Source organism: Etheostoma spectabile, unplaced genomic scaffold (assembly GCF_008692095.1).
Source record: "Etheostoma spectabile isolate EspeVRDwgs_2016 unplaced genomic scaffold, UIUC_Espe_1.0 scaffold270, whole genome shotgun sequence".
Classification (NCBI taxonomy): Eukaryota; Metazoa; Chordata; class Actinopteri; order Perciformes; family Percidae; genus Etheostoma; species Etheostoma spectabile.
The window spans coordinates 250,041-264,263 of NW_022605574.1; the positions used below are offsets into that span (position 1 = coordinate 250,041).

At 43.1% G+C, this 14,223-nt stretch overlaps 1 protein-coding gene and 1 long non-coding RNA gene across 2 annotated transcripts in view; both read left to right on the forward strand.

Moving 5' to 3' along the window:
• Nucleotides 1-6,928, forward strand: part of LOC116685768 (RAB11a, member RAS oncogene family) — a 12,721-nt gene extending 5,793 nt beyond the window's left edge. The window contains 5 exon segments of the mRNA XM_032510694.1: nt 863-1,056; nt 2,692-2,772; nt 6,596-6,608; nt 6,610-6,687; nt 6,689-6,928. Coding sequence (XP_032366585.1) covers nt 863-1,056; nt 2,692-2,772; nt 6,596-6,608; nt 6,610-6,687; nt 6,689-6,728 — 406 coding nt within the window. The 3' untranslated portion in view covers nt 6,729-6,928.
• A 2,387-nt stretch (nt 6,929-9,315) lies between these two features.
• LOC116685769 (uncharacterized) lies at nt 9,316-10,141 on the forward strand. Its single transcript, XR_004331042.1, has 2 exons — nt 9,316-9,514; nt 9,686-10,141. It is a non-coding gene; the product is annotated as an uncharacterized LOC116685769 (long non-coding RNA).
• The last annotated feature ends 4,082 nt before the right edge of the window (nt 10,142-14,223 follow it).

Here is a 14,223-nt window from a genome sequence, read left to right on the forward strand (position 1 = left end):
ACACACACACACACACACACACACACACAATATCACAAGAAAGAACCTTATAGAAAAGTCTTTGTATCAAATTCTTTATTCACGCCGGTAGGAGACATTGTGTTGAGGTAAGAAATCCAAAACGTTCCTCTCTGAAGAAGCCTTCTGCCTTTCTGGAGGCTTCTTAACCCTTGTGTTGTCCTCGGGTCATGGATGATTCCATACAACATTACTTTCATTGAATTTTTGGGGTGTTTTATTTAATCTTATAGCATTTGAATTATTTTGTTTAATGATTTCAAAACAGTATCCGGACTAAACTTTGACATCTACCCATCTGAGATCCACTCAACATCCTCTGATCTTAACTATTAGTCAAAATAATTCACAATTTCTGCCTTTTTAACTAAAAACGTATGTATATTTGATATCTATGGAGGTGTGTTGACCAAGAATAGGAATAATAAAACCTATTTTTAAACCAGCTCAAGTTTTTTAAAAAGCGGCAAGAGCATGGAAAAGTGACAAATAAATCAGAAAAAGCGACAAAAACATCGGAAAAGCCCCCAAAAAATATGAATTTTCAATTTTGACCTAGGAAGGACAAGTTAACGGAAAGACAACACAAGGGTTAACACATTGGAATGGACAGGCTCGTTTAACCTGTCATTTACTGCAGATTCACACTAAACACGCCGCAGAAATATGGAGCTGTTGTACAAATAACAGCCAATCAGCCGAAGCCCAGTCTGGCAGCTCGGGTATCTAGCTGGACTCATGCATCATGCTGGCAGTTAGAGGCTGAAATCAGGGAACCAAAGTGCTCCAAATCACCCCCCAACATACCAGAGATTTGACATTCGGTGCATGTGGCTGTGTGCAGGTACTACCGCGGGGCGGTGGGGGCTCTCCTGGTCTACGACATCGCCAAGCATCTAACTTACGAGAATGTGGAGCGCTGGCTGAAGGAGCTGAGGGATCACGCCGACAGCAACATCGTCATCATGCTGGTGGGAAACAAGAGCGACCTGCGCCACCTCCGAGCCGTTCCCACCGACGAAGCACGCGCTTTTGCTGGTAAGACCGTTGAAACAATGAAACAACCTTTTTAAAACCCGTTGTCTTCCTGTCAACCCCCGGGGACAAAATAGAAAATTCTTTTTGCACAGTTGAAGACAAGCTACGGACGGCAAAAATACAAAATCTGAACTAGATATACAAGATAATCAAAAGGTTTCAATCTAAAAACCATTTTAAATGGCACCGTAAAACTAGAGAGCTTCACCATCGAAAACAATGACTTAATGAGACAAACACATTAAGATCTTAAAATGACACATAACAAGACATACAGCACAGCTCCAGTTTCACAAGGAGAGACTTGTATCTGTTTGCTGCTCTGAGCTCTGGTGTTGATCAGCAGAGTCCGCTAGAGGGGTGTTAGACCAGACTCTGGGACAACCTCCTCCATGTTCAGCAGCCGGGCAGGATGCTATAAATGAACTATGACCGGGACTGGGTGGAAATGTAATTAACATTTTATATAACAAGTAAAAAGTTATAGTGTAGTCTGGGGTGGCTGCTTTCTAGGTGCACTGTAATTAGATTAGATAATAATTCATCCCACAGCGGGGAAATTCCTTTTGTTACAGCAGCATTTTCTACAAAAACAAACACACAAGTAAACACACAAGAAAAACAGGCAAACAGCCTATGAGCAGAAGGTGGACTGAAGTAAAGTGGCGTCCAAAATAAAGGTTTGGTAAAGTGCCGCTGCCACAGTCCAAGAAACAGGATTGCAGTGTTAGTAAGCGACGGTAAAAATTAAATATGTAATTAAAGTACTAAAGCAAAAGTAGGTAACCATAATATAAGTTAAATCTACCTGTGATTATAAATAATAAGTACTTGTAATATAATATTTCTCATAAGCATAGTGTTGAAGGAGAAACATCAGTAGTGATGAATATTTAAAAAAAAGTCTCTCCTCTGCCAGAATTCACACCCGTTTCTTTTTTTCTAATCCCAACTCGTCGATTTGGTGCCTAAACTTAACTGTTGTTGCCTTTTATTGGCTGAACTGAACCGCACCGGCCGCTGTAACGGCCGTGACAGGACGGTTCACGGCTCCCGAATTTGCGTTTCCTAGAAAGGAATGACTCACCCGACTCCTCCTCTTATTGGCGAGTGCTCGTTGCCTTCGCTGGTAGGTTTAGGCATGAGGAGTGAGACTGGTTAGCCAATCAGAGGCAGAGCAAGGTGGACCGGGCCTTTCACCATCCCATGAAACACATTCGCACCAGACACACTTTTCTCGGCTAAATTGAACTAAAATGACCGCTAAACTAGGGCTGCACGATAGAGGGAAGATATCAGATAGGCAATAACATTGAATATGACGATAACGATATTTATTTGCGATAAACAGAAATTAAAGCAGTTTCAGTATTCTGCTAAAATACATCAAACTGCTTGTTGAGTTGAAAACAAATGTAATGATTTTCAGCCCTAACGATTAGTTAGTTATATTAGATTATACTGTGTAACTTTTGATTCTGTTGTAATGTTTTCCTCCTGGGCTATATACACGAGTAACAGAGAAATAACGTATGGTTGGTACAAGTTTCCCGTTGACGTCCTTACTGGTCTGCTATCTGGAGAAGGGGACATATTGGACATGTGGTTAACGTGCTGCTTCCCTTCGGCCTGCAGAGAAGAACGGGTTATCTTTCCTGGAGACGTCGGCTCTGGACTCCACCAACGTTGAGACGGCCTTCCAGACCATCCTGACAGGTTGGTGCTCTGTTCAGCTGCTCACCGACCAGAGGGAGTTTCGCAGTTCCTATAACATAACATAACATAACGTTCCTAGAACATAACGTTCCTAGAACATAATGTTCCTAGAAACCTTTTTCCCTCATGTTTCGACTGGACCAATCTGGGGATTATTAAGTTCCTCTGACTGCAGTTCCTGAAACTCGTTCAGCTCCTACTTCAGGGCAGGGGCTTTCTCTATTTTCCGAATAGTGACCTAGTCACGCCACCACGGCGCGCCATCTTTAAAAGCCATTAACAAAACATACTGTACTCGAATTACAGGGGGTATAGAAAAGAAGCACCCCCCCCCCTTTTAAAATAATCACATTTTGTTGCTTTGCAGCCAGAAATGAGGACAGTTTTTCATTCAGCTGTATTTTCTGCAACTTATAACTTCCAAAAGTGAAAAGATAACACCAACATGTCAGAATAAAATAAAATAAAAACAATCACTGAGTTGGAAAAAGGATCGCCCCATTGTTTCAGTATTTTGTTGAACCACCTTTGGCTTTAATTCCAGCCTCTAGTCCAGGGGTCTTCAACAGGGGGTCCGCGACCCCTAGGGGGTCCGCGGAGGTACTGCATGGGGGTCGCGAAAGTTTTGGTTGATTAGACTTTTTTTTTATATCCTTTGGCCTGGAAAACGTTGAAGACCCCTGCTCTAGTCTGTTGGGATATGTCTCTACTAACTTTTCACATCTAGACGTTGCAATATTTGACCACAATATTTTCCTCGTGGCCTTAAAATCTTCAAGGTGCGTTTTGGCAAAGCTCAGTCCTAACTGCATGGGGCCTTTCTTGAGGTGGCTTTTTTCCTTGCAACCCTCCCGGGTTTACAAGTTGTTTTTAGGAGGGGGGTGGGGGGGGGGGGGGGGGGGGGGGGGGGGGGGGGGGGTGGGGGGGGGGGGGGGGGGGGGGGGGGGGGGGGGGGTGGGGGGGGGGGGGGGGGGGGGGGGGGGGGGGGGGGGGAGGGGGGTGTCTTTTTCCAACTCAGTGAGTGTTTTTTTTTAATTTGTGATTTTTTTTTCTGATAAGTTGGTATCATATCTTTCACTTGATGTTACAGTTGTAAATACAGCTGAATAAAATAGTTTGTCCGCTTTCATTTCAAAGCAACAAAATGTGATTATTTTAAGGGGGGGGGGGGGTGATTCTTTTCTATACCCACTCTACCTGACTACATGAATTACTACGAGAATGGACAGAATGCTGAACTCTGAAAGGGTGGCCCGATGCAGAGGTGCAGGCGCTGAAAATCTCCAGGGACCTAACGCAAATGGGGGTTTGGATGTGGCGCTAACGTCAAGGTTGTAAAGACCCTCCCCCCTCCTGCCAGCTCCTCTGGTCAGTGCAAATGACAAAACTGGTGTTGGGGGAGAGTAGTTGGTACTGTTGAGAAGTGGACTGTTCCTATAACTACGTTCCTGTAACTGCTTGGTCAGAAAGAGGCTTTTGTGTCTTATGCATCTGGAACACATCTGCCTCAGTCCGCTCTAATGTCACTCATCCACCAGACAAAACCCAAAAGTACCCCCCCCCCCCCCCCCCCCCCCCCCCCCCCCCCCTTAATTTACCACACTGAAAAACATGGCCAAGAGACTTTACATGCAACGAGGAAATGACACACAGCGTTCAGAGAGAGAGAGAGAGAGAGAGAGACTGAATAGTTTATCTTTAGGAGGGGCGAAGTTTTTGTTATCACGAGTGAGACGACAGACAGCAGAGATCTGTTATGGGGGGGGTCTTTTTATTTATTGTGTAACATGAATGACTGGATCAACGAATAAGAATATCGATTGATATCAAAACTAATACTCAACTTAGTAGCATTTAAAGGATACTGCTGGTGTTATGCTGTATACTATTGTTTTTAAATCCCATTTAAAAAAAAAAAAGAAAGAAAATTTGATTTGGTTTGAGTCATTTTATGGTAAAAGAATTTCTCTTCCAGCTTGTTAAATGTGAATATCTTCTAGTTTCTTCTCTCCTCTGACAGTGAACTGAATGTCTTTGAGTTGGGGACAAAACAACATTTGAGGACGTCCTCTTGGGCTTTTTGGGAAACACTGATCACCATTATCTAACATTTTATAGACCCGACAACTTATCAGTTACTCTAGAAAATCATTGGCAGATTGATCAGCAGTGAAAATAATTGTTAGTGGCATCTCGACGGAAGTAACATGAAACTGTCTGCTGGTCAAAGCCAAAGTGATATTACACTGTACAGCAAAATACACCATACATACATGCAAACTATATCTGAGTTACTATGAATAAAACACACCGTACCTCGCTGCGCTCACCAAGGAATGCAAAACAATATAAGATAGTCATGAAGCGGGCGTCGAGGTCTCAAAGTTCATAAATAAAAGATCTCAGATAAAATCCTGGAGGCCCAGACACAGCTGGTACTGTTCACACCGCGAGCCTTTTTAAACTCACCTTCCCTTGTGCAAAAACAACTACGGTGCCACCAAGGGGACACATTTCAACATCACAGGTCAATATCCGTCCAATATCACATACAAATAACATTAAAGCACATACAAATATAAAAATATTTGAATAAGTTACACATTTTACCAACAACTCAACCCATACTTATTTCATTAAATCAGCAGCATACATTACAACTCCAAAGTGGTCCTTTACATGTTATATTTCAATTAATAATACAATTTTTATGTTCCAATCATATCCCGTTTTTAAGACCGGGGGGGCTCTAAATGAAAAGAAATGTGTTGCCCAGATTTAACAATGCAGTGTAAACATGTAGGGGCATTATGAAATCATTGGTAGGTTTTAATTTGCAGGATTAGAAATGTTCACTGGGACTCTTATCACCTTACAATCTCCAGGAAATCTTAACTAAAGTCACTATGCTTTTTTAAATTTGTAAACCAGGAGTTAATTTCCAGTTCAAGACCTTTATTTGTCCCCAAGGGGCGAGTCATTTTGCCGCAGTAGCAAAGCAATTGACACACAGTACATGACAAAGACGACGTCAATTAAAAATACAGGCCAAATGGGGAAATAAATACAACATTAAAAGTCTAAGTCCAGTGAACCTTATGTGCAGACGTTATCTTCTTCCCAGAGTTAAGCAGAGAGATGGCAGACGGTACAAAGGAGAATTTAAACCCATTTGTTTTGGCTGGTAGCTGACTGAAGCGGGAACCAGAGGGCAGCATCTTACATTCTGCATTTCAAGCTAAATATAGACCCTTGAAATTGTTTGAGAAATATGTTTCTGGAAAATAAGGTTTCCATAATTCAGCACAGGGCTGGGTATGGCTGATGATTGCCCGTTTGATTCGATTAATATCAATTAGGCTAGGATCATTTCAGTTACAATACCAACTTTGCTTCAATATACAAAGAGCCCCCCCCCCCCCAAAAAAAAAAACAAAAACAAAAGGGGGGGGGGGTCAATTCACCACATCCATGGTGAAAAACATTAAAAAGATAGATTTTTGGGATTTATTAATCAATGTCAGATCTTTTTTTTTTTTTTTTTTACCCAGCCCTAATTCTGCATGAAAGCCGTGTGTGTGTGTGGTGTGTGTGTGTGGTGTGGTGTGTGTGTGTGTGTGTGTGTGTGTGTGTGTGTGTGTGTGTGTGTGTGTGTGTGTGTGTGTGGTGTGTGTGTTTGTGTGTGTGTGTGTGGGTGGTGTTGTGGTGTGTTTGTGTGTGTGTGTTGTGGCCGATTGAAACCCCACGGGAGAGAGGCAACAGCTGCAACTCTAAATACTCTGTTACTGTTACCCCCCCCCCCCCCCCCCCCCCCCCCCCCCAGAGATCTACCGATCGTCTCCAGAAGCAGATGTCGGAGCGCCAGGAGAGCGACATGTCCCCCAGCAACAACGTGGTCACATCCAGGTGCAGCCCACCGAGACAAACCAAAGATGCAGTGCTGTCAGAACATCTAGCCCCGCCACGGATCTGCTCCCCCCCGGACCCTTGCCTGCCCTCCCCTCCCCACCCTCCCTCAATCCCCCCTCCTCCTCAAACACCCCCCTCAGAAAATAGACTGCCTCGGTGTATCTGTGGTGCGGGAGGGACGAGCCACAGTTTCAAGGCTATGACCCGAACCCTGCACCTATCTGTACCGCTCCTCCCCCCTCCACCCCCCTCCTCCCCCACCCCCCTCCTCCTCCTCCCCACCCAGGTAAATATCCCCCAGTGTAAGACGTCACCGCGTGGGGTGACCCCCCAGCAGAGCCCCTCTGTCGCTAGGCGACTGCAGGACAAGCAGGCAGCAGGCATTTCATATCACGTTAAGATTTCATTACTGTAGATGCGCTGACATGTCACAAAAATGTCTTAATATATATATATATGAATGTGATTTGTTTCATACTTCAGACTTTTGTGCTTCTGTTGATTTCTCCACATTTTCATGATCTCTCTCTCTCTCGTATCATATCTTTAACTAGGTATAAATAAATTTAAAGCACATCAAAGTTGCTCTGAAGTGTATTCCCATATACAAGCTCACCCCCCCCCCCCCCCCTCCTCCTCCTCCTCCTCCTCTCCTTTAGTGCAATGTACTGTTTTAATTTTAGGAAAACCATGTGGATGTATCGAGCGCATTGTAGACACGCTAGTGTCATTCCATCGGATCTGATTGCTGTGAATACGACGCTATTTAAACCGGGTTTTTTCCCGCCGAGCTTCAGTTTTGGCGCAGTGGAGCGAGCGAGTGGAGCGCGCCGTTGTTAGCGCGGTTACAGCGGGCGCCGGGGGCCCGGGGCCGGCGTCGCATGTCTTTAACCCTCATGTTATCCCGGTCAATGCCCGTTTTAGTTTCGTCTGTCGTGCTGGAATAGGAGAATTAGAAATAAAAAAAAAAAAATGAAAACACCAACAAACTAAAGAAAGCACCCACACATGAAAATGACAAAAATAGTATAGGAAGCGATAATATGTTGAAAAAGTGACCTGGTTGACAGGAAGAACACAAGGTTAAAAAAAAAAAAAAAAAAAAAGAGGGCACTCTGCTGTGCGGCATGTTTAAAAATAAATTAAAAATCAGGCGAAAGACTCGATCTGGACTCGTTGGTGTGGAACACCATCTCTGCCGGGAGGGTGGGGGAAACTGAACACAACTCCTGTACATCCGATTTTCATCTTGTCCTACTTTGAGTTTCGGCGTGGCTTCTTACCGAGATTGTCATTCTTACACTGAAGGATTTTCTGATCAAAGACCCCATTAGTCTGCGGGCTTCCCCCCCCCCCCCCGTTAGGGAAAACAGAACGCATCCGTATTTGACTTCAACTATGCAGAAACTAGCACACGGCTGTTTGGATGTTTTTGTTTCTTAGTGCACTTCTATAGCAAATGAAGGAATTGAAAAAGGAGTAACTGATGTAGTATTCTCGTGTTCTTATGATACTCAAATATAATCAAAAATCTCCTGTCGTTGGGTAAATTAAGCTTTGCATGTAACCACGGAACTGTAGCTAGGACGCACCTGAGGACGTAGGACATGTCGATTTCACGAGCGTGGAGTTGTCTCCGATCTTGCACTGTAACGTCACTTCCTGTCCAGGATTAGATTTGACTGCACATGGAGAATCTGGACCTTTTTGTCAGATATACCGCGTTTTTTTTTTTTAAAGACGCTGTCACTTTTCAAATACCTAAATCTTATGTTCAGCCACTGCGGAACGAAAGTCTCAAAAGGTCTTTCCTTGAGTCCTCGCTCAGAGACTGAAGGTTTGATGAAGGACACGACGAGGAATCAAGGAAAACCACTTTTGGGGGATTTCAGCTCCATTCTTGCCAACGTCTGGTCACAGTGCCTCCTCCACCCGTCTCACTCACCTCCTGCTAATCACTCACCCTCACACCCACCTCCTCCTCCTCCTCAACCAATCCGCCTGTCCCTCCAGGGGACGGACGGAGCCGTGTTCTCCCCGTCACATTAAGCCTACGTACACCGAGCTGCCTCCGACTTCAACACAACGCATGGCTTTCCGTTACGACTGTCTGCAACTCCGTGTCGCATCGCCTTACGTAGCTAACATTGTCATTAACCGTGCATGCTGAGGGTTAGGCTTGGTTGCTAGGACGACGTGCTAACAAGCTAACCGTTGCGTCCCCAGCGTGTGTGTGAACGGACCGACGCCTCGCTAAACAACCTCCGTCACGACAAACCCCCCCGAGTGTGTGTGTCCTGTTGAACTTCCAGGTTATAGCCGTGTGGTGTTAGACGTATACAATGCCTGAACTGTGTGTGTGGGTGTGTGTGTGGGTGCGTGTGTGTGTACTTTGTTTAACTACATTTGTGGGGACCAAAAACTGGGAGTACAGTATACTTATGGGGTCCTGACAGCTTTGTGGGGACAAAATGCTGGTCCCCATAACGTTAAAGGGCTGTTTGAGGAATAAGACTTGGTTTTAGGATTAGGGTTAGAGTTAGGTTATGGTTAGGTGGGGGTGGGGGTTAAGGTTAGGCATTTAGTTGTCATGGTTATGGTTAGGTGTGGGTGGGGGTTAAGGTTAGGCATTTAGTTGTCATGGTATGGTTAAGGTGGGGGGGGTTAAGGTTAGGCATTTAGGTTTGATGGTTAAAGTTAGGGTAAGGGGCTAGGGAATGCATTATGTCAATGACTGGTCCCCACAAAGATAGTGAGACGTGTGTGTGTGTGTGTTTAGAGGCAGAGGGTAGATGGGTAGCTCTGTGGTGTTGTGTGTTTGTGTGTGTGGGTGGTGTGTTGTGTTGTGTGTGGTGTGTGTGTTGTGTGTTGTGTGGGTGTTGGTGTTGTGTGTGGTGTGTGTGTGTGTGGTGGTGTGTGTGTGTGGTGTGTGTGTGTGTGTGTGTGTGTGTGTGTGTTGTGTGTGTGTGTGTGTTGAGGCAGAGGTAGATGGGTAGCTCTGTAGTGTGTGTGTGTCGTGTGTGCGTGTGTGTGTGTGTGTGAGCCTGGCTGGCTGTGCCAATGGCGTTTCTCGGGAACAGACGGCGCCGCCAGCCGGGCCTCACCACGCTCACTCAGCTGGCGATCCGGGGACAAAATGGTTTATTTCTTCTGAAAATACAATTTCTGAATCCTGTTTCATGTGTTTCTCCATTGTTCAGTATGTCTGTGTTTTTTTTTTTTTAAATAATTGTGATTTGATTTCTTTTTTTTTTTACTATATTGAATTCTATAACTGACTGTAATTCCAGTGTCAACGTGTTGAGAGTGAAATGTCATTTCAATGGATTTGAAAGGTTGAATGTGAGGGGGGTCAAAATGAATGGTTTTATGTTTTGTACAGATTGATAAATTGTACAATTGTGTCTATATCTTAAGTTATCAGTTCATCTTAATAAAGCGCACCAGTCATAAACCTTTATATCATCTTGTATTTTACTACTACTATTCTTACATCACCTGGTTAAAATGGAGAGTTCAGATGTTTTGAAGTGTGGTTGTATGAGCTGCTACTACTACTACTACTACTACTACTACCACTACCACTACTACTACTACTACTACCTCTACCACTACTACTACTACTACCACCACTACTACTACTACTACCACTACTACTACTACTACCACCACTACTACTACTACTACTACCACTACCACACCACCACTACCACTACTACACTCCACCCACTACACTACTCTAACTACACCACTACTACCACATTACTACTACTACTACTACCACTACTCTACTACCACCACCACTACTACTACTACTACTACCACCACCCACCACCACCACTACTACTACTACTACTACCACCACCACTACTACTACTACTACCACCACCACTACTACCACCACCACTACTACGGGGTCATTTTGTCCGGATCCTAAATCTCAGCAATCCCAAATCTGCTGCAGAGCTATTTATTTATTTATTTATTTATTTATTTATTTATTATCCCAATAAGTTCATTAAGTCCAATAAACCCGTAGTGGATTGGAGTCATGATTTGAAACTATAAATAAATTGAATTGAGTTATTTATTTATTTTATATATTGGCTTCATCAGGGTCATTAGTTATGAAGCTAGATTTTTTTTCTTATTTTATTCTCGGGAGAAAATCAGAGAAAAAAAAATGTTTGAGAGAAGAAGTTATCACACCGATAGCAAAAAAATTAAGTTTACATTTTCTTAAATTTCTAAGAAAAAAAAAAATCTCAAAATACTCTTAAACTCTCAAATATATATTTTTTGTTACCAGTGTGAGAATAATTTCATGGGCGGGGCCACGCTCCTATTGGCCAGTCGGGCGGAACCACGCTCCTATTGGCCAGTCGGGCGGGGCCACGTTCCTATTGGCCAGTCGGGCGGAGCCACGCTCCTATTGGCCAGTCGGGCGGAGCCACGCTCCTATTGGCCAGTTGAAATAAGAAATAAGCACAACAATAATCCCCCAAAAAATTTTAATTTGTTTTTTTTTTTACCTTTTTTATAATTGAATTTCCTTGTTGTCGCACAAAAAAAAGGAAATGATCATCTGATCATAAATGTGATCTCACAATGGCAAATATGAATCTAAATAATATGTGTGTGTGTGTGTTTGTGTGTGTGGGGTGTGGTGTGTGTGTTTGTGTGTGTGTGTGTGTGTTGTGTGTGTGTGTGTGTGTGTTGTGTGTGTGTGTGTGTGTGTTGTGTGTGGTATATCTCTCTCTCATTGGTATTCTCTCTAATTGGGTGCAGATGCAGGCTCTTTGCTCTGTAGTACTGGAGCTATCACATGGAGTACTTTATCCGTGTGATATATTTATTTTACCTTTATTTAACCAGAAAGAAAAACTCATTGAGATTAAAAAAAATCTCTTTTCCAAGAGTGTCCTGGCCAAGATAAGCAGCAGCACAAACAACAAGGTTGCAGACATGTAACAAATAACACATATCATGAACATAAAACATAAAACACTTTATGCTAGTTAATAAATAGTGAGTAACAAGGTCATAAAATATCTAAATTTCAACAATAGTGAATAACAACAAGGATCGTCCGGTGTGATGTGTCTCCTCACCGGTCAAAGTCACGTAGACGCAGTCTTCCACGCCCTGGGAGCGTCACGCACCATCACACGCACGGCCAAACCATCACGGAAAACCGGGAACTTTTTTACGTGTGGAAATTCTTAATAAAACCCGAGTTTTGCGAGGAACGTTGCAACCTGGGCTTGGGTTTGAGGGCGTGCCACGTTATCAGCCGGGTGAGCTTCATGACGTGTGTTACAAAGTGACACGCGCTTGTCACGGAGGCCGGACTACGGTAGAGCTGTGTGGAGGGAGATGATAGATCACTTCTTGACGCAACGGTCGCAGGTTCAATTCCCTGGGGCCGTTTGCTGCATGTCGTTCCCCCCTTCTCTATCCCACTTCATGTCTTCAGCTGTCCTATATTAACGCTCTGGGCCCTGAGGCCATTTTTACAGTTTAATTTCCGTCTGGATTTATTTTATAATAACTTGTAAAACATCAACCCTGTTGTCTACAGTCAAGATATGAACATCATGTTTTCAGGACAAACTGGGTTTTGGAATATTTGGGTTGCAGTGAGGTCACTTGCATGTAAAATGGTTGTGGGCCTTAAAGATAAATAAATAAATAATGAATCTTCCAGATATGTATTGATATCACAGACATATAAGTAAAACCTCTAAAACACTTCTCATCTGTCTGGGAGTCACACTGTGAAGAATAATAACATTAAACTTATACAGTTGACAAAATACATGCATTTTTTCCAAAAAAGTCAAGATGTTTGCTCTCAGACATTTACTTATGCCAATAATAACATAATTAAGTCATATTTATTGATATTACACCCACAGCAATGTTATACAAGCAGATATGTGTCTAAATAATGCACCATTTTGCCTTCAATGGAGTCTATAGGCATTTTTGTCCCCTCTGGCCTTCCATACAAGAGTTTGCCTTTATCTACCATTATGGGCATGCACTTCCGAAACAATAGACAGGACAGACAGAGAGAGAGAGAGACGGAGGAGCGAGCCAGCGGCAGAAATGAGCCAAAACGCGATGAATTATGGACTAAAGTGGATCAATCTGGAATAACAGTATGGATTTAAAGCCAAAGAGGCTGAAGTCTAGGCTGGATAGAAAATCCCCTGTAGAGGCTAGAAGACCCGGAAGAGACCGCCGTAAAGCCGCGAAAGCGGAGGTTCAACGAAAACCGAAAGTGAGTAAATCGCTGTATGGTTCAAAGTATTAAACTATGAATCAGAGGTACTTTTAAACTCGTGGGCGAGTGTCTCGGGCTCAGAGGGTTTAATAAAGGGCCTAAAACGCCCCGAAAATACAAAAAAAAGCTGTTTGGAGCAGTTCATGAACAGTGGTTTCTGTGGGAGATGGTAACTCCCATTGAAGCTAAAAAGCATAATGTGAGCACTTTAATGTAAGTAATCCACTATGGACGTTTCATGGTGATATCTACTGTATTAGTTAGATTTTTCTGTAATTTTCTCTATTCACCTGTAGTGTCTTGCATTAAGTGGATCTCAGTGTTTACAGGAATTCAGGAATACAGGAAAATAAAGCAAAAATATTCTCTGAGTCTTCAGATGTGAGGATTTGCAGCTTGTCTTTTTTTGTATCTTTGTACATATGTTTGGACAAAACAAGTCATTTAGGTGGTTTAGGTAAACTGTGTCACTATTTTTGTACATTTCAGGGGCAAACAAATCAATATAATAAATTAATTACAATCAATAGCAGCCCTAATTAAAATTCTAGCAGTAGTTTATGGAATGAAATGCCCCTGGATCGCCCCCCCCCGCCCCCCACCCAACTCTTATCTACTTCCTGTGTTTTCTTCTATATATTGACTTTTTCTTTCTCACAAACTCAAATTAATTAGTGGGTACTCACCACGTGTAGTGTCTGAGGACATTATCTCCATTTTCTCTTTAATTAGGACCAAATTCCAAAGTCTTTTTCCAGGAAATCACTGAGAGAGAAGAGGACCCGTTGCTGAAATCTGCTAATTAATCAGCCCGATGTCCTGAAGTGTGATGAGTGTGATGAGAGTGATGAGTCAGCAGACTGAGGAACATCTGCAGGTGCTCTGAGTTTTGGCTGATGAGGCCTCTGCTCAGGTTGAAGGAGAGCAGGGTAACGAGGGAGAGCAGGGTAACGAGGGGACGTCGGCTGGGTCTCACTCCCCTTAACCCTCATGTTGTCCTCGGGTCAAATTGACTCGTTTTCCTATATCAATGTTCTTTTTAACTCCCCAAAATAACATGATTGATTCCACACAACGCTCTTTGCCAAGTACACATCTCTACTTTCATTAATTTTGGGGCGTCTTATTCTATTTTATAGCATTTGGAGAAAACAAATTTTACTTTTGAAATAGTTAACGACTAAAAGTTGACATATTCCAGTCTGTGATTATCCATGAACATCCATTCCTTTCATTTTAGTCTAAATAATTCC